Source organism: Phoca vitulina, unplaced genomic scaffold, assembly GCF_004348235.1.
Source record: "Phoca vitulina isolate PV1807 unplaced genomic scaffold, GSC_HSeal_1.0 scaffold45, whole genome shotgun sequence".
NCBI lineage: Eukaryota > Metazoa > Chordata > Mammalia > Carnivora > Phocidae > Phoca > Phoca vitulina.
In genome coordinates, this window is record NW_022589748.1 from 8,415,601 (window position 1) to 8,442,972 (window position 27,372).

The 27,372-nt window shown below is 40.4% G+C and overlaps 1 protein-coding gene across 4 annotated transcripts in view; it reads right to left on the reverse strand.

The window, feature by feature from the left end:
• Positions 1 to 3,036: 3,036 nt before the first annotated feature.
• TPST1 (tyrosylprotein sulfotransferase 1) overlaps positions 3,037 to 27,372 on the reverse strand; it is a 155,055-nt gene continuing 130,719 nt past the window's right edge. For 3 of the 4 annotated variants that reach the window (XM_032430953.1, XM_032430954.1, XM_032430955.1), the window contains 3 exons: positions 8,217 to 8,267; positions 5,560 to 5,606; positions 3,037 to 3,611 (listed from right to left, as the gene is read on the reverse strand). In XM_032430953.1, coding sequence (XP_032286844.1) covers positions 5,589 to 5,606; positions 8,217 to 8,267 — 69 coding nt within the window. In that variant the 3' untranslated portion in view covers positions 3,037 to 3,611; positions 5,560 to 5,588. The remainder of the gene's footprint in view (positions 3,612 to 5,559; positions 5,607 to 8,216; positions 8,268 to 27,372) is intronic. The other variant, XM_032430956.1, reaches the window with a different exon arrangement.

Genomic DNA, 27,372 nt, shown 5'->3' on the forward strand with positions numbered 1-27,372 from the left:
GAGCAGTCGTGTAAGGAGAAATGGCACTGAAAGCAGCTGAGCCCTTAATGAGGCTGGGATTTCCCAGGTAGAGGGGAGAGGGTTTTCAGGCATCTGAAAGAAGCAGAAAGTGGAGGAGTGTAAGGAGACAGGCAGGAGGCATACTGTACGCAAGAAAGTAGGAAGGCCGCATTGTGGAGGCAGAACAGTTCAGATGTAATGTGTTAGGCATTAGAGAATCAAAGAAGGTTTTTGAACAAAGGATTGATAGGACAGCAGTATTCCTTTTCAACTGAAGGGGACAGGCCTGGGGGAGAGGACTGGAAAGAGGGATGTTCAGGTCAGGCGTGGACTGAAGTAGCAGCTCACCATGATTGCACTATCTGAGGGGCCTTGTCTAAGGGACTTGATCCAGGGGAGCCTGTTTTCTCATCTGTAAAATGATATGCCAGAGGTTTCTGGGAGAATTAATCATTTACCAAGTATTTGCCTGGGTTCCTAGAATGTGCCAGACACTTTGCTAGGTGCCAGAGATACCAAAATGGACAAGAAAATGTTACAGTCTCTGTCTTCCAGGAAATTGCCACCTAGTATAGGAGACTGACTATAAAAAAAAAGAGCAACAGATTAAAAACTGCCAAGTCTGATAAGGTGATACTGTGATGAAGAGAGGCAGGAAGGGCATCTACTTTTTAGTTCAAGGGGTCAGGAAAAGTCTCTCTGAGGAAATGGAATTTATTGAGACCAGAGAACTGAGAAGGAGGCTATCAGGCAAAGAGCAAAGGGAAGAACATTCCAGAGAGAGGAATAGTATGTGCAGAGGCAGGAAAAGCTTGGTGTGTTTCCAGAAGACGCAAAGAACCTTAGAGCACAAGGAGTGAGGTGGGGGAGATGGAAAGAAGGGCAGTGGCTGGCTCATGACAAGAACGTGGGTTCTATTCTAAAAGAGAGGGTAAGGCGAAGGACATAACTATATGTGCATTGTAAAACTATTACTCTGCTGTGTGCTAAACTTGGGGGGGGGCAAGAGTAGGGATGGGGATATTATTTAGGAGGCTCTCTATTGCAACAGTCTGGGTGACAGACGGTGCTGTCTTCCATTAGGGTGGGGGCAGTGGAGCTGAAGTGAAGTAGATGGATTCAAGAAATATTTTAAAGGTACAATCAAAGATCTTGTACGTGGGGGGAAAAAAGGGAAGGAAAGACTCTTGGGTTTCTGGCTTGCATGACTAGGTAGAAAATATTATTTGCTGATGGATAAGACCAGAGGATGCAGAATTCTCAAGCCAGGCATAAGAAAACACATAAAACACCTTGTTCAGTGTCTTGCACACAGAAGACCCTCAATAAATAGAAATTACTATTGTTGTCTGGTCGTTCTGTATTGTAGAACAATGGCTTCTAGAAAACAGCTGGGAACAGTAACTTCTCTGTCCTTAAATGTAGTAGGCAGGCATGAAATAGAACAGGATTCTGAGACAAATGGATGATAGGTCTTCATGAAATAAATTACAGCAAAATCTTAAGAAGTTAAGATGCATGTCAATTAATCTTCAACAGAGGAGGAAAGAATATGCAATAGGAAAAAGTCTCTTCAACAAATGGTGTTGGGAAAACTGGACAGCCACATGCAGAAGAATGAAACCGAGTCACTTTCTCACACCATACACAAAAATAAACTCAAAACACATTAAAGACCTAAATGGGAGACCTGAAACCATAAAAATCCTAGAAGAGAGCACAGGCAATAATTTCTCTGACATCAGCCGTTAACTACATTTTTCTAGATATGTCTCCTGAGCCAAGAGAAATACAAGCAAAAATAAACTACTGGGACTTCAACAAAATAAAAAGTTTCTGCACAGCAAAGAAAGCAATCAACAAAACTAAAAGGCAACCTACAGAATGGGAGCAGATATTTGCAAATGATGTATCTGACAAAGGGTTAGTATCCAAAATATATAAAGAACTAATACAACTTAACACCCAAAAAATAAATAATCCAATTAAAAATGGGCAGGAGACATGAACAGACATTTCTCCAAAGACGTACAGATGGCCAGCAGATACATGAAAAGATGCTCAACATCACTCATCATCAGGGGAATGCAAATCAAAACGACAATGAGATCTCACCTCACACCTGTCAGAATGGCTAAAATCAAAAACACAAGAAATGACAACTGTTGGGGAAGATGTGGAGAAAAAGGAACCCTTGTACACTGTTGGTGCAAATGCAAACTGGTGTAGCCACTGTGGAAGACAGTATGGAGGTTCCTCAAAAAGTTAAAAATAGGTGGGTATTTGGGTATTTACCCAAATTTTACCAAATTTACCCAAAGTTAAAAAGTTAAAAATAGGACAAGCCCAGGCACTACGGGGTATTTACCCAAAGAATAAAAAAAACAACACAACACTAATTCAAAAGGATACATGCACCCTGATGTTTATAGCAGCATTATTTACAATAGTCAAATTATGGAAACAGTCCAAGTGTGCAGCGACTGATGAATGGATAAGGAAGATGTGGTACACATACACACACAATGGAATATTATTTGGCCATAAGAAATGATCTCTTGCCGTTTTGTAACAACATGGACGGAGCTAGAGAGTATAATGCTAAGCAAAATAAGTCACAGAAAGACAAATACCATGTAATTTCACTCATATGTGGAATTTAAGAAACAAACAAATGAATGAAGAAAAAAAAGAGAGAGAGACAAACCAAGAAACAGACTCTTAACTATGGAGAACAAACTGATGGTTACCAGAGGGGAGGTAGTAGAGGGAGGGGTGAACTAGGTGACGGGGATTAAGGAGTGCACTTGTTGTGAAGAGCACTGGGCACTGAACGGAAGTGTTGAATCACTGTATTGTACACCTGAAACTAATATCACACTGTATGTTAACTATACTGGAATTAAAATTAAAAAATTTTAAAAAGTTATGATGCATAGAAGGGAATACCTACAATACAGCCAACTGAAGAAACTTTGGTTTATCAATCACCGTCTGATAAGGTCTTACTGCTTCTCTGAAATCACAGTAATAAAAACATGTAAACCACCAGAATGCTTCACACATTTAAAGCTTTTATTTTGAAAAATAAAATACAAAAGTCATTAAGTTGTAAATGTATACGGTAATTCCTCAACTTCTCAAAAACAATACAATGAATTATTTAAATAATTAAGATATTTAATATTATCCACATCAATACATTTAAACAGCAAGTGTTCTACGAAACATTAGAACATGTACAGACAACCTATTCCAAGAAGAAACTGCCCAATTCTGCTTATAGAATTCCATTTTAAAACCCTCCCCTTGAAACAAAAGTTTGGAATCTGGTAAGAAAAGATGAGGACCAGAGCAGTTTTAACAGAAAGCACACACTCCCTCCAGGCTTCTTATCCACAGTGTTGTGCATGTAATTAGGATCAAGAGCACTGCAGTGAGGAAGCAGATCACTCAGGAAGGCCCAGATGTATACTGACATCCCCCCCTCGCAGTGGGAGGAGACCGGCAAGCCAACAGGAGATGCGGGCCATGGTACATACGCTCCACTGATCTCAGCGGGGGACAGCCAGTCCTAGAACTTTCCCTTCTGTTGAAGGCAGCAGTCTTCCCTAGGGCAAACAAATAGAATATGGTTACAGGTGTGGAGTCACACTTCATTCTCCCCGGCACCCAGCTGCGGTCCTGGCCTGAGCCAGGTAGGCAGCGAGGAGGATAGACGGTCACAAGAGCAGCCGCCTCGGAAGGACTACCAAGGAAGCACACACTCCCTCAGTCTGGGATGCTTTCAGACGCCTGCCGGTCGCTTCGGGACGCCAAACAAGCAGATGGCAGCCAAAGCACGGGCTGCTCCTGCCCATTGCTGAATGACTGCGACTGTCATCTGCAACTGAAGCTACTGCAGGGGCACTGGTAGGGATGTCACATGTCCAGGGGTCTGACATGCTGACTCTGCATTTGAAAGAGTAGATACCAAGGTTCTTTAAAGGAAGATTTAGAGAACACAGCGACTGTCATTCAAACGCCAAAGGGACCGCAAAGACAAGAAGAAAGACTAGTATCCTTCCTGAGATGCTTTGTTGTCTTCCTGCTTCTTCTGAGTCCTCTCGCTGCATGTGGCCCCTACAAGCTACAACAAACATACAAGGATGAAATGATGCTGTGGAGTCAACTCGAAGGCTGGAGTCAGCTGACATTGCATTCTGTCTTGTGAAACATTCAACAAGTGGATCCCCGTGAGTGTATTTCACGGAGGGAATTCATCTATAAACGGTATGATGACTGCTGTTACATACGTGCAGAGTGTATGTCGAACGTTTAGCACTTGCTCCTTAGCAAAAAGGCAGTCAAAAATCCTGGAACCTATTAGTGTTATCAGCTCAAAGTCATCCATGATTTTGACATGGCATAGCAGTGTTCGTGTGCTTTTTCAGTCTATTATCCGTTAACCCAGCAAGTCATAAAAAAAATCTCTTAATTCAAATTATTCAGTCTTAATTTTCTCATCAGTACAACAGGTATAATACCACCTACTTTGCCAGAGTGGTCTGAACTCTGAATGAGTTCATTCATATATTACATATATGAATATCATATTATATATTATACAGTATGTGTCATATATGTTATTTATATATTACATATGTAAAATGCTTGATATTTTATGCCTCGTATAGAGTATGCAGTCAGTATAATGTTATTATGTAAAATAAAACTAAAATGGCAAGCAAAACTATAAGAAAAAATCAGATTTTTAAAAAACCTTTTCAAGTTCCAAACGATCTAAGGCATGACCACATCATTCAGAACAAAACACAGTCTTAAGGAAGTGTGGGAAAGGGGTGTGAGCTCTGAGCGGCTGCGTCAGGAGCTCTGGGTTCAGAAACCAGCTTTGCCACTAATTGGCTGGTGTCCCTGGACACGTACCTGATGATTACTCAGATATGAAGGGGACTGATAAGGCATGGCTGGCCTAGCCCAACTGCAGCCCTTACCTACAATGAGACAACGTGGGTTACAAACAAGACCTCGCTGTACGTTAAAATCGGCAAGGACAGACTTGACCAACTCCCAAAACTATTCCTGCAGAAACCTGCGCACGCGCAGCACACACAGAAGCAACACGGGGTGGTGGAAGCAGCTCTGGCTGTCCTACTGTGCTGTGACTGGCAAATAACCGGCTCTCTCGGGGATCAGCTTCCTTACCTGCAAACAGGGCAGCGGGGTCAACGGTCTCCAAATCTCTTCCAGTTAAAATATTTTATCATCTTATACTCCTCCTAATATTAAAAATAACAACTAACACTGAGTGCTTAGTAACAAGCTTTCTGTAGACATTATTATGGTTAATTCTTACTAGTACTCTCTTATTAATACCGTCCTCACTTTACAGATGAGGAAGCTGAGACACAGAGAGGCGATTTGCTCAATGCCACAGAGCCCAGATTCCAACCCAGGCTGATGGACTCCAGAGCTGTGCCCTCCACTCCAGCCACATTGCCTCCTAGGAGAGCTTAAGCAGGGAAACCCAAAGACCAAGGAATGTCCCCCAACTCTCACCTCATGTACATAAGTGGTTCCTGGCTCTGCTACTCCACTTCCTCAGTCTGTCAAAGGAAGCAAAAGATGTTTTAAAAGTCCTTGAAGTTGGTCAGGATGAAAAGTGACTGCTCCCATTGAAATATCAGGGGTAGCCTGTAGGCTCTGATCACAGATTTTCTAATGAACTCAGTCTGCTACTATTGTATAATAAGGAATCTGACTGGACTATGTCCCTAGTTCCTGGTAGGGAGACTCTAAATTCTTGGATTTTCCCAGGTAACGGGAATGTCTTCATTATTCTGGAGCTCCCTGGATCATACTTGAATTTATGCTAAGAGATGAGATAACTCAGGATGGGGGCTGGTCACAGAAAGATCAAAAGATCAGAAACCGGCTTTGCCACTAATTGGCTGGTGTCCCTGTGATTAGAGATTTGGGAATTTAAGCCAGCCAACCTCTGGATAGGGGATGTTGGCTGGCATTGACTTCAATCACATGGTCAATGATTCAGTCAATCACGTCTACGTAATTAGATCCCAATAAAAACTATGGATGCTGAAGTTCAGTGGAGAGCTTCCTGGTTGGTGAATGCACTGACGTGTTGCTGAGAGGGAGAAGTACCCTGATTCCCTGGGGAATGGGCACAGCTCTGTGTTTGAGACCCTTGCAGTCCCTGTCCTACATGTCTCTTCGTTTGGCTGATCCTGATTTGTATCCTTTATAATAAAACTGTAACTGGCAGTACAGCACTTTGCTGAGTTCTGTGAGCCACTTTAGCTAAATACCAAACCTGAGGGTTCTGTGGGCTTCCATTTTCTCATTTATTGTAAGTTAAAGTCTTTTACAGCCCTTTTCTAAGTATGTGTGTGTGTGTGATGCATTAAACTAACCACAGTAAGGGGCTTGAAGTTCCTAGTAAGCCTTTTGCGCTTTTTTTTTTTTTTACTGATTTGTAGGAATCCTCTATATTCTACAAATGAGTCCTTTGTTTCTAATTATTTTATTCCACTTAAGGTATACTTTTTTACTCTCCTTATGATGCTTTCTAATAAGTAAATATTATCGTTATATTTATCCAAGTTATCCATTTTAAAATTAATGATCAGTGTTTTTTACGATCTGTTTAAGAAATCCTTCCCTCTTAAGGTCATGAAGATATTCTCCTTTATCGTCTCCTAAAAACTTTATTATTTTGCCTTTCACATTTAGGTCTACAATCAGCCTGGATATGATTTTTATGTATGCAGTGAAGCAGAGGTATCCCTTTAATTTTAGTCTCAAATTCCCTTTCTTGATTCCTTCAAACTTACTATGCAAAAGTCTTTGGATTTGACATTCCTTCAAGACTTGCCTCTTGGATTTTTCTCTGGCTCCAATTGCCACACCCTGCAAGTGATTGATGGCTTATTGATGAATCCATCCAGGTTTCTGGGGCATCACGCCTAGCCCAGGCTCAGGGCCCAGTGCCCCCTTGTCTGCAAAAACTGATTAGTCTTTAGGGGAGATCAGAAGTTCCTTAAGAAGATCTCTTTTTTTCTCTGACTCTTGAGGACTTCCAACTTTTCACCCATAACAGAAATTCAGTAAACATTTGTTGAATAAATAAAATGAGTGAATGGGAGGATTAAAATTGAACATATGCTAATAAGAATGTGCCATGAAAGTAGTTTGGAATTCTCAAGTATACATATCCACTATTAATGGCTGACTGTTACCGGACAAGGATCTGACAGAGCTTCGACCCTGGTGTGAGAAGGCAGCTTCTCTTAGAGAGCCCAGCCCACTTACTGCAGGCTTGCTTCAGGCAACACGACTTCACACAGAGTGTGAGGAAGTATGATTCCCTCACTAATCCATACCTGGGATGATTTTAGAAACCGAGTTCAGTGCGGAGTCTTCATTTCCTATTTACAAGCCAACTATTGAGAGCAGCAGCCTGGAGGCAACACGTATTACCACTAGGCTAGAAAGGGACGTCTTCTGCCGGGCTCGAGTATTAGCTGACAATTTTCTCCCCACTACTGTATAGGAATGGCGATGATGGCCAGATGCAGGACACTCTGGGCCACTTCAGGCACACAGTGTCAGCTGTAACACTGCCTGTCTCTCTTCGACTCAAGAAACAGCACTGACCCAGGTAAGTGAAGGCGTGACATTGCAAGGATAACTCTGGATCTGTTTTAACTAATTTTTTAAAAAAGTAAGAGTTATAATTTTCAAACTCTCACTGTCCTTTCCCAACCTGGGGGCTTTGCAGTTGAGGGCCAATGGCTGTGAATATCATGTATTCACAAGTCTCCTGGGCTCCAAGTAAGACAAGTTAAAAGGCCATGGATGTCTATGTGATAAGAACAAAGGGTGGCTGTATAGTTTTATTTCAAGTTAGATATCAGAAGGCCAGAGCAGATTCACTAAGGCAGGCTTCTTGTATGTGGAATACCATATGGCTTATAAGTTACCTCAAGCAATTGGATTTTAGTTATCAATAAAGTAGTTCCCTAATTTTGGAAGACATTGACACTGAGCTCTCTCAAATTAAGATGGTGTTAAATTACTGTTAAAACCAACAATTACCAGAGGCCAATCTTTCTACCACCAGCATAGCACTCTTTAAAAAGATCCCTCTGACACAAGAGTCTATCTATCAGATTAAGAAGAGGAAGCAGATACAGTACCTGAGGTTTTTCTTTAAGAAATTCAGGGAGCTGAAATTCTCCTTTATAGACCTGGAAAAACAAAGCCAAGTGTGAGTTTAAGGAAACAGGTACTGTCATCATTTCAGGATGCTTGCAATGCCCGATGGTGGATGGATTTACTGCTTCCGTCTCGGTGAGTTTTAGAATGGGAGGGAAGCCTGTCAGTTTAAAAACTGCTAGCATTGAAGGACTGAGTGAAATTCCCATTCACTCTGGTCCCACCTGTTCTGCATTTGCCTGAGTGCTCCCAAATGCGGGCTGGCTGGGAGAGGGCTCAGTCTGAAGAAGAAAAAAAGCATCCCAACATTCCAAGCTCCAATCATTTGAGCTGAGAGAGAAAGCAAGCCCTGGGCCATCTCTCTCAAGCAACCAACAGAGAATTCACACAATTTAGGAACAGGTTCCTCCTGATATCCCTTTAAAATCTCCACCCTTACAAATCTTAGATTTATTCCAAATTTACTTTACTTTTTTGTTGTTGTTGTTGTTAAAGATTTTATTTATTTGAGAAAGAGGGAGACAGAGATGGTGGCAGAGATAGTGAGAGAGAGCATGAGTGGGGAGGAGAGGGACAAGCAGACTCCCTGCTGAGCAGGGAGCTGGACGTGGGGCTCAATCCCAGGACCTTGGGATCATGACCTGAGCCAAAGGCAGATGCTTAACTGACTGAGCCACCCAGGTGCCCCCCAAATTTACTTTTCTTAATGTGCCCCATATTCCCATAATAATTTGAATATTAGATGATTCTTAAAATGATATACTTTTAACCTCATAAAAATCTTATAAATAAAAACTTACTCTTCTCAATATATAAAATTATGTTTTAATACAAGCAATAAGGAAATAACTTTAAAAAACAATACCATTTATAACAACATAAAAAAAAAAAAAACCCACCAGATACCTAAGAATAAATCTAACACAAGATGTATAAGATCTTTACACAGAAAACTATAAAACATTATTGAGAGAAATGAAAGACCAAAAAATAGACATAACACTTCCAGGGATTGGAAGATTCAATATAGTAAAGATGTTCATTCTCCTCAGGGAATTCCAATCAAAATTCCAGCATACTTTTTTGGGCAGAGGGGGCAGGGGTAATTTCAAGCTGATTGTAAAAGTTATATGGAAATGCATAGGGCCAAGAATAATCAAAGTAATCTTTTTTTTTTTTAAATATTTTATTTATTTGACAGAGAGAGACACAGCGAGAGAGGGAACACAAGCAGGGGGAGTGGGAGAGGGAGAAGCAGGCTTCCTGCGAAGCAGGGAGCCCGATGTGGGGCTCGATCCCAGGACTCTGGGATCATGACCTGAGCCGAAGGCAGACGCTTAACGACTGAGCCACCCAGGCGCCCCAGTAATCTTAAAAAGAACAAAGTGGGGGACCTACTCTACTAGATATTAAGACTTATTATTACAGCTATAATTAAGCCAATTATACAGCTAGATATATATACACACATAAGTTATAACTGTTATACAAATATATGTTACAATATATATTACTATATATGTAAAATAATAAAGATAATAATTAAGTTAGAGTGAAGACAGTAAGGCTTTGGTACAAGTATGGACAAATATATTAATGAAACAGAATGAAGAACCTAGAAACAGACCCTTGTGTACAGATACTTGGTTTATGATAAAGGTGGCATTGCAAGCAATGCAATTAGAATGAATAAATAAATGTGGTATATAATGATATTGAGTAGCAATTAAGAAAAATGAACTACTGCTATGAATCACAACACATAATGAGGAGGGGGATAAAAGCCAGACCCCTAAAAATGATATACATGCCTCCATTTAAATATCTTAAAGTTTCTAAAAAGGCGAAACAACTTCATGATGTTAGAAATCAGGATACTGTTTACTCTGGGGAGGAGGGAAGTGGTAGTGATTGTGAAGGAGATGAAAGAGGCTTCCAGGGTGCTGGGAATTTTCTGTCTTGATATGGGTAGTAATTGTGAAGGTGTATTCATTTTTTTTAGTGATTTTTATTTATTTATTTGTCAAAGAGAGAGCAAGCACAGGCAGAGGGAGAAGCAGGCTCCCCACTGAGCAAGGAGCCTGACGTGGGACTCTATCCCAGGACCCTGGGATCATTACCTAAGTTGAAGGCAGACACTTAACCGACTGAGCCACCCAGGCGTCCTAGGTGTATTTGTTTTATATCATTAACAGAGCTATGATTTGTGTAATTTTTCTGCATGTTATACTTCAAGAACAAAATTGAACAAATTAAGCCAGTAACTTAATACTAAAAATTTACTGCTAACACACACACACACTTTAAATACAAGGATGTTTGTTTCAACACTGCAACAGCAAAAAAACTGGGAACTATTTGTGCCAATCAAGAGTAAAGAAGGTCTCCATTAGCCAAAGTTTGATAACTGCTGAACCTGAGAAAGTATGGTCAGAAACTACAGATGGTTATTGGGAAGAGAGTCACTGAGTAGCCTCTCTGAGCAAAAAAAAAAAATCTTCTAAATGGTGACTCCTAAAGCCCACAGACCTAATGGATTCTTACTTGGTTATAAGATGACTGATCCACTTCTAAAAGTAGCAGCATTCCCTCTGAAATGACTGTACCTTTTGCCTGTCTCTTTCTCTGCAATTTCTAAAACCTGCTCCATTCTTTACGGTCTCTTAGAAGCCTAAATTTAAAACAGAGACATTGGACTTTTGGACAAGGCATGTCTTCAGAGATGCATCATGATGGAAGCTAAGGTGGGTGCAGGATAACAACACTGCATCCACTAGGACTGTTTCAAAAGCTACCACCATCTCTGTCATACCCTCAAATAATCCCAGCTCAACAGGGGGTCTGGCCTAGCTCCTCCCTGAAGAATCTGCACGTAAGGGGCGCCTGGGTGGCTCAGTCGTTAAGCGTCTGCCTTCGGCTCAGGTCATGATCCCAGGGTCCTGGGATCGAGCCCCGCATCGGGCTCTCTGCTCAGTGGGAAGCCTGCTTCTCCCTCTCCCACTCCCCCTGCTTGTGTTCCCTCTCTCGCTGTCTCTCTGTCACATAAATAAATAAAATCTTGAAAAAAAAAAAAAAAAAGAATCTGCATGTAAGAAGAATCCTCTTTGTTCTACCCTATCACCACAGGCCAAAAATTGTTCTAGCTTCCTGCACCGTGCCTCTCCCACCCCCACTTCACTGAGATATAATTGACATATGACATTGTATTACTGTTGCAGCTTTCTTATGTAGGAAGTATCTAAGCCCCTGGCGTTGCGTATCATGTAGGTTCTGACTTCCACTGTGCCTGTCTGCAAGCAGACACTGTATCCAGCACAGGGGCTCAAGCCAATAGGATGTTTTTCTTGTTTTTTGTTTTACCAGATTCTCAGGTGTCTTTCCTTCTCCCTCTATTCACGTAACTGTGTCCCAGCCCCCACCTTCCAAGCCCCTAGGGCATACCCTACGCAGGCTTAGGATCCTGTACCCTGGCTGCATTACTGAACAGAACAAGGCAGATTTGCCCTAGTCCCTCTTCCAGTTAGTGGGTTAGGTCCCCAAGCAATTTTTCTTATATTCCTCATATCCTCTGACTCAGAAACTGGCTCTCCTCTCTTTTAGCTAGTCTCTTCTGCTAGAATTCAAGCAGAAGGTTCAATGAAAGCCCGGGGGGTTACACAGCAAGTCAGTGGCAGAGTGAGGCTCAGAAGGCCCCACCCAGCACTGTCTTGTCTTTTATTACCATTAGCAAATCTTACGGTTAAACCTTCCCTCTCCTCAGTTCATTATAAAACCCAGCAAGGCATGACAGAAAATATGAGTGGGAACATGAAATATTGTAAGAGTCTTCCAGGAACCAACAGTTCCAGAGAGGTAAGACTTATAAGGGGGGAAAACACCCCTAACTATATGATGTCACAAATTTAATAAAAAACCAAAAAGGGGTCAGGATAAGACATTCGATAAAAGGCTCAATCAAAAAGTAAGTGGGAAGCTGCCTCCTTTCATTATCCTTTAGGGAACAAATGCTTCAAAAGATAGAAACTATGGTACCGACAAAAAGAACACTTTCTACTGACAAAGCAATTCCTATTTAGTGAAGGAAACCCAGCACTACATTGCTTATAAAAACAGCAAAGTTAGGTATGGAATTTCCTTTGGTTAAATGAACAGATGCTATTCTCTGGTACTAATGGATTGAGGACTGTGCTTGACAGCAATGAGCTAGACACTCAGAATCTAAACATTCCTACAGAACCCTCTCACCTCAAGCCCCAAAGGCTTGATGAGGAGACAAAAGTAGGCTCCTGATTTGGAGGGTGCATTGGGAAATAAAAATAATAAGAACAGCAGGTAAACATTATTGTCTCAGGTTGGTGTTAAGTGGGTGCTTCCTATGTATTATCTCATTGAGTCCCACAATCTCTGGAAGGAGGTATTATTTATTCCTATTTTACAAATGAAGAACTAAGTCACAGAGAAATTAAGTATTTTGTCCAATGTAGTGAAATGGGAAGCAAATAGGTACCATGATTGAACTTGCATTTTAAAAGGATCATCCTAATTGCTCTGTTTACATGGTAGAGGGCCAAGGATAGAAGTATGGAGGTTATAGCAGTAATCCAGACAAGAGAGGATGATAAGGAGATGGTGAGAAGTGGTATGTTTGTGGATCTTTATTTTTCTAATTACACCTAATTACACAGACTGGATGTGGGATGTGAGAGAGCAGAGGGGAGTCAAGGATAATTCCAAGGTTTTTGGCCTAAGCAACTACCAAGTGGAAATACGGAGTTGCCATTAACTGAATTGGGAAATGTTTTTGCTACAGCATATTTTCAGGGGGAAGATCAATAGTTTAGTTTTGGGTATGTTAAGCTTGAGATGTCTATTAAACAATAAATGAAAATGTCAAGTCAACAATTGGATATACAAGCCTAGAGTTCATAGAAGTCTTGGTTGGGATATATAAATTTGAAAATCATCAACTTACAGATGGTATTTAAAGCCCTGATACCTGATAAGATAACCCAGGGGCTCAGGGTAGAGACACAATAGCAGAGGACTTAAGACTGAGATATGGGGGCATTCTAGCATTAAGAGGTCAGGGAGAAGAGGAAGAAACAGCAAAGACTGAAAAGAAGCTACCAGTAACACAGAAGGAAAACTTAAAAAAAGTGGTGTCCTTAAAACCAAGTGAAGGAAACCTATCAAGGAGGTAGTAATCAATTGTGTCAAAAGAGGCTGGGAGCTAAGACGATAACTGACCACTCGATATAACAACATGAAGGTCACCGTCAATTTGACAAGAGCAAATTAAATAGAATGGTAGCTGTGAAATTCTGTATGGAGTGGATGTAAGAGAATGGCGAGGAACTGGAGACAGGGAGTACAGAAAACTTCAGTTTTGATGTAAAGGGAAGCAAAGAAATGGCAGGGCAACTGGAATCAAGAAGTATGGGTGTGTGTGTGTTAATGTTAAGATAGAAGAACTAAGGGTATATTTGTTTGTTGATGGGAAAGATCCTGCTAGAGAACAAAATCTGATGATACAGGAGACGTGGGGAGATGGACTTGGGTACCTAAGGGAAGGAAACGCCTTCAGATAGGAGCATGGATGTTCACTTTTGTTACCCATTTTCTATTATGAGAGATGAGGATACCAGGTTGGCAACACTTCCCTTCCTCTACTCTCTCAAAAATTACATAATAATTTCTGGTTAAAGTCACATTCTGTAAGTTTCCACTCTTACGACAATATAAATATCACATATTTACATTTTCTTACACAGCTTATTTGTTGTTATTTTAGCTAAAGTTAGTAATAGCCTCATATATTTCTTAATTAGTAGACTCCAGTTTTTAGAGCAGTTTTAGGTTTACAGAAAAACTGAGCAGAAAGTAGAGTCCTATATACGACCTCTCCCTCTCCTACAGTTCCCCCTATTAAAATCTTGCATTACTGTGGTACATTTGTTACAATTAATGAAGTAGTAGTCATAGACTGTTCTTAATTAAAGTCTTTAGTTTGCACTAGGGTTCACTCTTTGTGTTGTACTTTCTGTGGGTTTTGATGAATGCATAATGACATGTATCCACTATTACAGTAAATACAGAATAGTTCCATTATCATAAAAATCCTGTGCTCCAATGACTTATCCCTCCCTACCTTCCCCCAATCTTTTTACTGTCTCCAATTCTGCCTTTTCACAATGTCACAGAGTTGCGCTCATACAGTATGTAGTCTTTTCTTTTTTTTTTTTGAAGAGATTTTTAAAAAATATTTATTTGAGGGCGCCTGGGTGGCTCAGATGGTTAAGCGTCTGCCTTCGGCTCAGGTCATGATCTCAGGGTCCTGGGATCGAGTCCCGCATCGGGTTCCCTGCTCAGTGCAGAGCCTGCTTCTCCCTCTCCCTCTGCCACTCCCTCTGCTTGTGCTCTTCTGTCTATCTCTCTGTCAAATAAATAAATAAAATCTTTAAAAAAAAAATTAAAATTAAAATTAAAAAAAATATTTATTTGAAAGAGAGAGTGAGAGAGAAAGAGAGAACGCACGAGTCGGGGAGAGGGGCAGAGGGAGAGGGAGAAACCCCGCTGAGCAGGGAGCCCAATGCAGGGCTTGATCCCAGGACCCCAGGACCATGACCTGAGCTGAAGGCAGACATTTAACAGACTGAGCCACCCAGGCGCCCCTCTATAGCATTTCCTTTTGAGTCTTTCTTAGTTCCGTCTCTATGCTTACATTCACTTTTCCCATCAAAGTCCTTAGCATATTCATCATAGTTATTTTAAATTCCTAGTCTGATAATTCCAAAATTTCTGGCATATATGAATCCAGTTTGAATACTCTCTATTGTCTCTTCCAACTGTTTTTTGCCTTTTAGCACATCTTGTAGCTTTTTTTGTTAGAAGTGGACATGAGATACTGAGTAAAAGGGACAAAGTAAATAAGCCTTTAGTGTGAGGTTTTACGTTTATCTGGCTAGGAATCAGCCTGTGTTCACTGTTTGTTGGAACTGTACGTATCAGAGGCTAAAATTTTTCAAGTGTCCTTGTTTTTGTACTCCTTGTTGTTCTGGGGTTTCCCTAGAGACTTCTTTTAAAAATAGAATCTGAGCATTGTAGTTCTTTTAGTAGTAATCCACTGTTATTATACAAGAGCCTGATTGGTGTGGTGGCAGGGTATGTGTGTTTGGGGGGTGGGGGAGAAAGTGTTCTATACTCCCATAATTACATCTAAGTATTTTAGTGAGTCTGTGTGCCTGGGCTGTAACCATTGTTAAGTGCTTCTCAGCTTCCCCTCCCTCCCCTTTAGGTAAGACAGAAAAACTGGAGGGGCTAGAGTTGGGCAGTTCCCTTCCCCCAAGCTGGTTAGGCTTTGGCAAAATAGTCTACTTTGAACGCAAGCTGTTGTTAGTATCCCAAGCTTATTTTATTTTATTTTTTTAAAGATTTTATTTATTTATTTGACAGAGAGAGACACAGCGAGAGAGGGAACACAAGCAGGGGGAGTGGGAGAGGGAGAAGCAGGCTTCCCGCTGAGCAGGGAGCCCAGTGTGGGGCTCGATCCCAGGACCCTGGGATCATGACCTGAGCCGAAGGCAGACGCTTAACGACTGAGCCACCCAGACGCCCCCAAGCTTATTTTATTTTATTTTTTAAATTTTATTTATTTATTTATTTGAGTGAGAGAGAATGAGAGATAGCACAAGAGGGAAGAGGGTCAGAGGGAGAAGCAGACTCCCCGCTGAGCAGGGAGCCCGATGCGGGACTCGATCCCAGGACTCCAGGATCATGACCTGAGCCGAAGGCAGTCGCTTAACCAACTGAGCCACCCAGGCGCCCCCAAGCTTATTTTAAAATGGTTACTTTCCCCTTCCGTCTGTCAGAGCACCAGGGGATTTTTCTCTGATCTTCACCCAGAGAACCTTGTGGGCTCCTGGAGGTAAAATTCATGAGAGTTTGGGGGGGTCCCCTAAGACTGTGCCCCTGGAGTTTTTAAACTCTCAATCTTTGGAACTCTCACTGAGCCTCTGGCAATTCATCATTTATAGTTTATGCATTCCCAACAGTACTGACTTCAGTGGGAGATTTCTGCTCTAGGTAATATATGATTCTTGGCATTTACATTCCCTCTTTCATTTTTTCCCCTTTCCCAAAACATCCTTCCTGAAACCCTCTGTTTACTTCCATCTGAACTGCTTGTTCTCTAGGTTTCCTGCTCAGGTGTTGTCTTGGGATTTTCCAAGAATATCTATCCTGGATATTCTTCATACCTCTCTGGTTTTGATTCCCATTTCCTTGCCCAGGTCTTCCATTTACTTGGTTAATCCATCATCTTTGGTAAACTCTTCAGTAGCTCCTGAGAAAGGGTGTATAAGAAGCAAATTTTGGGGACCCCTGGCTGGCTCAGTTGGTTAAGTGTCCAACTCTTGATTTCAGCTCAGGTCATAGTGTCAGGGTTGTGAGATCAAGCCCCGTGTCGGTCTCTGCACTCAGCAGGGGTCTGTTTGAGATTCTCTCTCTACCTCTGCCCTCCCCAACCCCTCTCTCTTTAAAATAAATAAATCTTTTTTAAAAAGGCAAATCTTGGGCGCCTGGGTGGCTCAGTTGGTTAAGCGACTGCCTTCGGCTCAGGTCATGATCCTGGAGTCCTGGGATCGAGTCCCACGTCGGGCTCCCTGCTCAGCAGGGAGTCTGCTTCTCTCTCTGACCCTCCCCCCTCTCATGCTCTCTCTCTCTATCTCATTCTCTCTCTCAAATAAATAAATAAAATCTTTAAAAAAAAAAAAAAATAAAATAAAAAGGCAAATCTTTTGTGATTTTGCATGTCTGAAAATGTCTTTATTTTATCCTAATACTTGATTGAAAGTTTATCTGGTTATGTAATTCTAGATAAGTAATTTTCTTTTTGAAATTATGGCATTGCTCCACTCTCTTCTAGTTTCCCATGTTTGGGTTGACAAGGCTGATATGATTCTAATTCCTGGTCCTTTCTATATGACCTTTGTTTTCACTCTAGAAGCTTTAAGAATTTTCTTTTGACCCCTAGTGTTCTATAATTACATGATAATGTGTCTTGATGAGACTCGTTTTCTTCATTCATACTGGAGATACATGTCCTTCTGTTCCTGGAAATGTCCTTATATTACAACATTGATCATTTCCTCATCATCACTTTCTTTTTCTTTCTTTCTTTTTTTTAAACATTTTATTTATTTGACAGAGACACAGCGAGAGAGGGAACACAAGTAGGGGGAGTGGGAGAGGCAGAAGCAGGCTCTCCGCTGAGCCGGGAGCCCGATGCAGGGCTCGATCCCAGGACCCTGGGACCATGACCTGAGTCGAAGGCAGACGCTCAATGACTGAGCCACCCAGGCACCCCTATTTTTCTCCAATTAGTCAAATACTGGACCACCTGAATAAAGCCTCTAATTTTTTTTTTCTCTCCAAGTCATCTATTGGTCCTTTTGTTCTACTTTCTAAGAGATTTTCTCAACTTTACTGATTTTTTCTTTTACTGATTTTAAATTTCATCTCTCATATTTTTAGTTTCCAAATTTTTAAATTCTGTTTTTTTAAACCATCTTGTTCTTTTTTTTTTTTTAATAAAGATTTTATCCATTCATTTGTCAGAGAGAGAGAAAGCACAAGCAGGGGGAGTGGCAGGCAGAGGGAGAAGCAGGCTTCCCACTGAGCAGGGAGCCCAACTCAGGACTCGATCCCAGGACTCTGGGATCATGACCTGAGCTGAAGGCAGACGCTTAACTGACTGAGCCACCCAGGCGCCCAAAAATCATCTTGTTCTTATTCCTTCGTCTTATTTCTACAAGAACATTAATTATAGTTCATTTACATTTTCTTTTTTTTTTTAAGATTTTATTTATTTATTTGACAGAGAGAGAGAGAGACAGCGAGAGAGGAAACACAAGCAGGGGGAGTGGGAGAGGGAGAAGCAGGCTTCCCACGGAGCAGGGAGCCCAACGTGGGGCTCGATCCCAGGACCCCAGGATCATGGCCCGAGCCGAAGGCAGACGCTTAAGACTGAGCCACCCAGGCGCCCTATCATTTACATTTTCTTTTGCTCATTACATTGTTTTTATTTCCTCTGTGATTCCCTTTTCTCTTTCTTTTGGTCTCTTTCGTGCTAGAGAAGTTCTTCAAATATCCTATGCGTCTTGGCTTTGAAGCACAAAAAGTTGACTGAAATTCTGTATATGAAGATTGAGGCTAATTACAGTTGTGCTTCCTCAGCTGGCTCTTTTGTTTTTTTGGCCAGTGTTCTTTCTCCATGTATGAAGGTACACCCATAGTATGTACATTCTCTGAAGTCCTGGTAGGTAACTTGTGTCTGGAGGTTGCCACTATTTATGGAATTGCTAAATAGAGGAACATACCACTATTGGAAAAGAAATTCTATGTTGTACAGAGAAAAAAGATAAAAAAAAGATAGGAGAGACATGTAATTCCCATAGTCTTTAGCTTTACTGTTAATTATTTGCAAGAGACTGGAGGTATGAGGAAAGACTAAGAGGTTTTAAACTGTTCCCCTTTGAGCTCTAATACTTGGTGAGCTTGAAGGCAGTTTCTCAAAGCCTGAGTATCAAAGGGGGACTGCTGTCTCAGTTCCACCTTCACCCTCTCTAGTAGGCCTTCCAGGTCTGTGTTTAACAAGTTATAAGGTTACTGCACTGCTTTTGAGCCACTCAGAGCAAAGCACTTAATAAAGTCTAAAAGAAATGCATATAAAAATGTGAGTTCCACATATTTAAAAGCTTAATAGCTTTTACTTGTGGTAGTGACAGTGTGTTTCCATTTGAGAGGCTATGGCTGCCAACAGCAGAATTTCCAAAGAAATCACTCAAATATAAAAGTAAATTATAGGGGCGCCTGGGTGGCTCAGTCGTTAAGCGTCTGCCTTCGGCTCAGGTCATGATCCCAGGGTCCTGGGATCGAGCCCCGTGTCGGGCTCCCTTCTCCGCGGGAAGCCTGCTTCTCCCTCTCCCACTCCCCCTGCTTGTGTTCCTTCTCTCGCTGTGTCTCTCTCTGTCAAATAAATAAATAAAATCTTTAAATAAATAAATAAATAAATAAAAGTAAATTATATTTGCTGCTTTGGGTTTATAGTCTGAAATCAGGTTCAGATTTTTGAAGTGAAGTATAATTAACTTTATTCTAAGTACAGCCTTTAATTGTGAATACAGAGCTAAAGAAGGGAGGAGACTTTGCCTAAATTGCCTGAGAAGTTTCAAAAATCCAAGAAAGAAAAGGTTCAGAATATTGTCTAAAGCAAGCAATACACAATACTGATTATTTGTCCTCAGGTCACTTTCAGCTTTCTCATAAAATTAATTAGGAACTGACCCACTAAGCCCAATACCACTTCACCATTACTGCAGCCTCACCTATATGTAGTTAACAATTTACAACTAAAATGTAAACAAAAGTCTGGGAGCAACTAGCAGCAGTTAGTAAATGTCATTAATGTGACGTGCAGACTGCAGATTCAACCCTCCACAGGTCCCTTTTCCTTCACACAGGGTTTTATTCAACCTAAGTTATTTAGTTTCATCTAACAGCAATTAGATACAGCAAACACATAGGCAATGGGCAAGTACTGATAACTGCAAAGTGACAAAACAAGACACAAATTATAAAAAGGCAGATAGGAAGCCTTGAGTTAAGAAAGAGACCAACAGGGGCGCCTGGGTGGCTCAGTCATTAAGTGTCTGCCTTTGGCTCAGGTCATGGTCCCAGAGTCCTGGGATCGAGCCCCACATCCGGCTCCTTGCTCAGCGGGAAGCCTGCTTCTCCCTCTCCCACTTCCCCCCGCTTGTGTTCCCTCTCTCGCCATCTCTTTCTCTCTCTGTAAAGTAAATAAATAAAATCTAAAAAAAAAAAAAAAGGAAAAGAGACAATTCTATATCCTGTGTAAGGGGGGGGGGCAGCATTTTTCCTATATAACACATACAATGATTAATTTTCTTTTGATGAAATAAAATTTCAAAATATGGTCAGTAATTTATTTAAGAAGGTAAGGAAGCATGTGATCAAATACAGAAGGAATTCTACACCAAATTATTAATTAAGATTTGATCTGGGACAGATCTATCCAGAAACTTGACAAGAATGACTGATTCCCTAAGGGTTTCAGATGGTCAAACTTCTACAAGTTATAGGAGAAACTCTCAGAAATGTTATGAGGCCAAACTCTGAATGTGGCTTGATCTTATGGAGAATATTAAACTTTCTCTAATAAACTGTTTTCACACTAAAAGTGTTTGTGGCTCATTCTGAGATACAAGTGTCTTGTTATCTGTGGTAAGCAGCCTCTGATACTGGGCCCCTACGTTTCCTGCCGGGTATCCATGACCTGTGTAATCCCCTTCCTTTGAGTGTGAACTGAATCTAGTAACTTGCTTCTAACAACTAGAATATGGCAGAAATGATGGGATGTTACTTCTGAGATTAGGTCACAAGAAGTCCGTATCTTCTCTCCTGGGTAATCTCTCTTGCTCTTTGCTTCCTTGCTCTGAGGAAAGCCAGCTGCATGCTGTGAACAGCTTCATGCAGAGGTCTCTGTGCCAAAGAACTGATATCTCCAACCAGTGACCGACAAGGACTTGAGACCTGCCAACAGTCACACGAGTGAGCCTGGAAAGGGATCCTCTTCCAATTGAATCTTGAAATGCCTGCCACTCTGGCTGACAGTGTGACTACAACCTCACGACAGACCTGGACCAGAAGCATCTAGATAAACTGCACCTGGATTCCTAGTCCTCAGAAACTGTGTGATAATATGCTTGCTGTTTTGAGCTGCTAATCACCTTAAATTTTCAAGTGCCAGTAGATAACTAATACAGATTTTGGTGTCATGAGTAGGGTTCTATTTGTAATTGGGCAGTAGGAGGTAGCTATAAGGACTTTAAGGAGGCTGCCTATAAGGTTTTAAGGAAGGTATGGACATCTGATTAGAAATTGGAGGCAGGGGGATCTTTGTTATGTAGTAACAGAAAGTTCAGCAACCCTGTCACTTGCAGTTATACAGAAAGTAGAAAATGAGGCAAATGAACTGGATAGTCCAGCTAAAGAAATTTCCAAGCAAAGTGTTGAAGATGCCACCAAGTTTTTTCTTGATAAGTATAGTAAAATGCAAAAGGAGAGAGAAATTAAGGGAAGAATTGTTTAAAAAAAAAAGGAGTTGATGGCTTTGAAATTGGGTGTGAAAACTCTGAGCCTTGCCATTTTCAATGTGAGCAGCTGTGGTACTGTCACATTTCTCTTACTACTTATCACCTCCTCTGCTTTTAACTCACCTGCCTCCCTCTTACAAGGACCCTTGTGATTACACTGAGCCCATCACATAATACAGGATATATTTTTAATTCCTCAATTACATCTGCAAAGTCCTCTTTGCCATGTAAGGTAATATATACACAGATTTCAGGGATTAGGACATGGAAATCTTTAGGGGGCCATTCATTATTCGGGCTACCACAAGTAAGCAATAGATAACTAATGTACAATACTTAGAATTTCTACAGTTTATAAATGGGAACACAGAGATGAACAAAGTGCTACAGAAAAGACAGTTGTATAGCAAAATGCTCTCATTCTTAGAGGTGTATGCTGAAGGAGCACGATATCTGTAACTTTCAAATAATTCAACAGCAGCAGCAAAAAAAAAAAAAAAAAAAAAGGCATGTATGTATACGTGTACACGGAGAGAGATGAACAGATGAAGCAAACATGGCAAAATTTTACCTAATCTATGTTAAAGGTATAAGATGTTCTTCAAATTTTTCTCTAAGTACGAAAAAGTTGGGGAAAACCAGGGGATCAAAACATTTTTCAACACAACAAATACATTACCTTTACAAAGCTCATTGGATTATAAGAAATATACAATCTGTGTATGGCTGAAACTGAGGATTACACTCAGGGGTTGGCCACCTACTTTGTAAAAGGCCGTGACTACGTATTTTAGGCTTTGTGGGACATATAGTCACTTTCCAAACGACTCAATTCTGCAACCGTAGTGCAAAAACATAGACAATATATAAATAAATGAACACAGCGAGCTCTAATGAAACTTTATTTACAAAGGCAGATCGCAGGCCAGATTTGGCCTGTGGGCTGTAAAGTGCCAACTCCTGCTTTAACTCAAAACCTTCTTTCAAAATAAGAGAATTCTGGGGCGCCTGGGTGGCTCAGTCGTTAAGCGGCTGCCTTCGGCTCAGGTCATGGTCCCAGGGTCCTGGGATCGAGCCCCACATCGGGCTCCTGGCTCAGCAGGGAGCCTGCTTCTCCCTCTCCCTCTATATCTCTGTGTCTCAAATGAATAAATAAAATCTTAAAAAAAAAAAAAAAAACATTATAAATAAGAGAATTTTAAACAATCTCCAGAAACATGTATAATGACCATATTATGGGCTAATAAGCACTATATTAGGCACTGCAGACTTTAGGTGTTGCTTTTGCTTATCGTTTTCTTCACAATGTGTGTGTGTGTCTGTGTACACAAAGGTTAAAAGATGAGTCTCACAACCCCTGGTTGTGAGTTCAAATTTCACTGTAAACTCAAATCAATTTATTCTTCCTTCTTTCTGAAAACCCACTATAAACTCTGTAATATAATCCATCCTTCCCTTTTTTCCTTTCTCCTTCCAATTCTAGTCAAATGAACAAAACTGGATTAATCACAATCTTTAGTTCATGACAAACTTTCATCATTGGTCTATGCTTGGCCTGCTGTTATTTATTTATTTATTTTTAAAGATTTTATTTATTTATTTGACAGAGAGAGAGATAGCAAGAGCAGGAACACAAGCAGGGGGAGTGGGAGAGGGAGAAGCAGGCTTCCCGCCGAGCAGGGAGCCCGATGTGGGGCTCGATCCCAGGACCCTGGGATCATGACCTGAGCCAAAGGCAGACGCTTAACGACTGAGCCACCCAGGCGCCCGGCCTGCTGTTATTTATCCTGTAATGTAATTCATTGTTTTTAATAACATAATAAGCATCCCTCTTGAGAAATTATGACTTGGTATTTTCACATTCAGAGAAAACAGAACTCCAGCCAAATATGATAATACAGGAAGGAATCTAGATTTTGAAATTTACATCCTTAATCCCACAGGGCTCTTGTGGCTCATTAGAAACTTATTATCTCTGGAACACAAATATGAAACAGTTGACAACATGTATGTTAACATATTCTCATTTGTCTTAAAATATTTTGGCAGCTTTGCAAATCTCAGATTGGGTTCTTGGAGAGCTCAATGGTCTTGTGCTGCCTAGAAACAACTAGATAGATGTTATTTTCTATATCAAGAAAAAAATTAATCAGCTCAGAAGCATGATCTTCTACTCCAACAATGTTTTCAGGAAAAAGACATGTTTCAGTGTACTGATTTTTTTAAAGCTTTATTTATTTATTTATTTATTTATTTGATAATGAGAGAGAGGGAGAGAGCACAAGCAGGGGGAGTGGCAGGCAGAGGGAAAGGGAGAAGCAGGCTCCTAGTTGAGCAGGGAGCCCGATGCAGGGTTCCACCCAGGACCCTTGGGATCATGACCTGAGCTGAAGGCAGACGCTTAACGGACTGAGCCACCCAGCGGCCTTCAGTGTATTGATTTTTTTTTTTTTTTAAGATTTTATTTATTTATTTGACAGAGAGAGAGAGCACAAGGAAGGGGAGCAGCAGAGGGAGAGGGAGAAGCAGGCTCCCCGCCGAGCAGGGAGCCCGATGCGGGGCTCAATCCCAGGTCCCTGGGATCATGACCTGAGCCGAAGGCAGACGCTTAACGACTGAGCCGCCCAGGCGCCCCCAGTGTATTGATTTTTAAGTGAAGTTTGATAAGGTGAACTGGAACGTGAATTGAATTGGGAAAGTGTAATAATTGAAATAGGAACTTATTTCTATTATATAAAGAAATCATATTATTTGACTATAGACACTTATCAGGCAAAAATGCAAAGTCATTCCCATTCAAAGGTAATGGTACCAAACTGAGTTTTCAGGAACACTGAAAGACAGTTAATACATACAAGTACCGTTAATACATACAAGTACCGTCAATACTGTGCCCTCATGGCATCCTAAAGGACTTACTTTTATGGCAGTCATCACATTGAATTACAGCTAATTACAAATCTATCTCCACCATATTTCTTACGGAGACAGAGTCAATCATCCTTATATCCTGGATACAGGAACAAATGGTCAGTTGGAAAAAAGGAATAAATAAGTGAGATCCTTTCATAGTGGTCTCCATTTTTACAGATGAAGGACTGAGAATAGTTTCTGAGGCCAACTTACAGTATAGATTGAACACAGAGAGGCAAAAAAAACAATTCTAATGGGAACTTCCTGATTTGAACCTGTTGAACCATCAGGGCTACATATGATATTACCTTATGGAATATTATCATTCATTATATCATTCTATCCAATCCCACTCTTGGAAATAAAATAACTTAAGAATTTAAAATCATTATTTGATAAAAAACATTAGATAGCTTAATAAAAAAGTATTCTCTTTTGCTTAATTGCATTTTGAAATGTTCATAAAGGAATCAATTTGTGACAGGTGGCCAAAAAAAAAGGTAGAAAATCAAAGCCCAAATACCAAATAAGTTAAACTAGCCAATCCTAAACTGTTCACCCTGCCCTGTCTTGCCTTTCATTTGGAAACCCCAGTAAAGGCTCTGGCCTAACCCTTGCCCTTGCTCCTGTCTTCTGTCCCCTAACCACCCTGGTAGCTTTTCTACATAGTCCATGCCATGCCTTCTATCTCTAGGACCTGTAAGTATAATAAACTTTGTTTTCCTGAGCCTCTTCTCAGACTCCTCTTATGGACACACCTCACTGACCGCTCATAAAAGAATACGAAACAAGCATCTTTTCATACGTTTATTGGCCATCTGTGTTAATCTTCTTTGGAGAAATACTAAGGCCTTTGTCCATTTTGTGTTTAACTTTTTGAGGAACTGCCAGACTGTTTTTCAAAGTGATTGCACCGTTTTACAGCACTGTATGACGATACTAATTTCTCCACATACTTAGAAACACATTATTAAATTTTTTTTGTTTTTATTGTGGTAAAATATACAACAGAATTTCCCATTTTAACCATTTTTTTAAATTTTTAAAATTTTAATTCCAGTGTAGTTAACACACAGCGTTATATATTGGTTTTGGGTGTACAATATAGTGATTCACCAGTTCCATGCCATTTTAACCATTTTTAAAGTATATAGTTCAATGGCATTAAGTGCATTCACACTGTTGTGCAGCCATCTCTACCATCTATTTCAAGAATTTTTTTTAGGGGCGCCTGGGTGGCTCAGTTGGTTAAGCGACTGCCTTCGGCTCAGGTCATGATCCTGGAGTCCCGGGATCGAGTCCCACATCGGGCTCCCTGCTCGGCGGGGAGTCTGCTTCTCCCTCTGACCCTCCTTTCTCTCATGCTCTCTGTCTCTCATTCTCTCTCTCGCAAATAAATAAAATCTTAAAAAAAAAAAAAAAAAAAATTTTTTATCATTCCTTACTGAATCTCTGTATCTGTTAAATAATAACTGCTAATTCCCTCTTTCCTCCAGTCCCTGATAACCACTGTTCTACTTTAGTTTCTACATATTTGACTATTCTAGGTACCCCATATAAGTAGAATCATACAATATTTGTCCTTTTTGAATTTGGCTATTTCACTTAGCATAATGTCTGTCTTCAACGTGGCAGCGTGTATCACATTTCATTCCACTTTACGGAATTTCATTCCACTGTATGTATATAGTACGTTTTGTTTATCCATTCATCTGTTGAGGGACAATGGGTTTTTGTTCACACCCTTTGGCTATTTTGAATGCTACTGCTATGAAACTGGTGTACAAATAGGAGTACCAGCTTTCATTTCTTTTGTGTATGTACCTGGAAATGAAATTGCTGGATCATATAATTCTATGTTTAATATTTTGAAGAACTACCATACTTTTTTTCAGATATTTTTATTATAGGCATCCTAGTGGATGTGAAATAGTATCTAATTGTGCTTTTGATGTGCATCTCCCTCATGATTTTTCATGTGCTTATTAGCTACTTCTATATCTTTCTTTTTTTAAGACTTATTTGAGAGAGAAGAGAGAGTGGGGGGAGGGGCAGAGGGAAAGAATCTTCAAGCAGACTCCCCCCGAGCATGGAAACCAACTCAGCTCGATCTCACGATCTATGAGATCATGACTTGAGCCGAAACCAAGAGTTGGACGCTTAACCGACTGAGCCATCCAGGTGCCCCTATTTCTACATCTTCTGTAGAGAAGTGTCCCTTCAAATTCTTTACCCATTTTTAAATTGGGTGATGTGAATTCTTATTACTGAATCATAGAGTTCTTTATATATTCTGGATTCTAGTATCTGGATATGATTCTGCGTGTTGTCTTTTTACTTTCTTGATGATATCATTTACAGCACAAAAGTTTTTAACGTCAATGCAGTCCAATTTTCCTATTTTTCCTTTTGTTGCTTATGCTTCTGGTGTCATATCTACAAAACTAGAGTCGAATCTAAGGCCATAGATATTTATTCCTATGTTTTCTTCTACAAGTGTTACAGTTTTAGCTCTTACATTTAGGTGTGTAATTCATTTTGAGTTAATTTCTGAGTGTGATATTAAAGAAGTGATCCAATTTCAATCTTTGCATGTCAACATCCAGTTGTCCCAGCACCATTTGTTGAAAAGACTATTCTTTTCCCATTGAATTGTCTTGGCATTCTTTTTGAAAAACAATTAACCACAAATGGTAGGACTTATATATGGACTCTCATGTCACCTTATACCTTTTTAATAAATTATCTTTCTATTTAAATCAGCCTGAGTTGGTCCCTGTTGCTTGAAACTAAGAACTTCATATCGGGAATGAGAAACTGTAATATAAAGTTAAGAGGAGGGTTGTCAGAGAGTAGTAGTAGGGACCCCATAAGACCAAACAGGGAATTTGAGAATTTTTGTAGCAGCTTCAGTCCTTTTAAACTATCAAATATTGTACCTTGGGACATGGATCATGTGCCTATTGAGTCTATATATAATATTAGGGAAAACTATAAGTTAAAGTCCAGATGTTGGTATTTATTGACTAAATTTTTTAGCCTTCAGTAAATC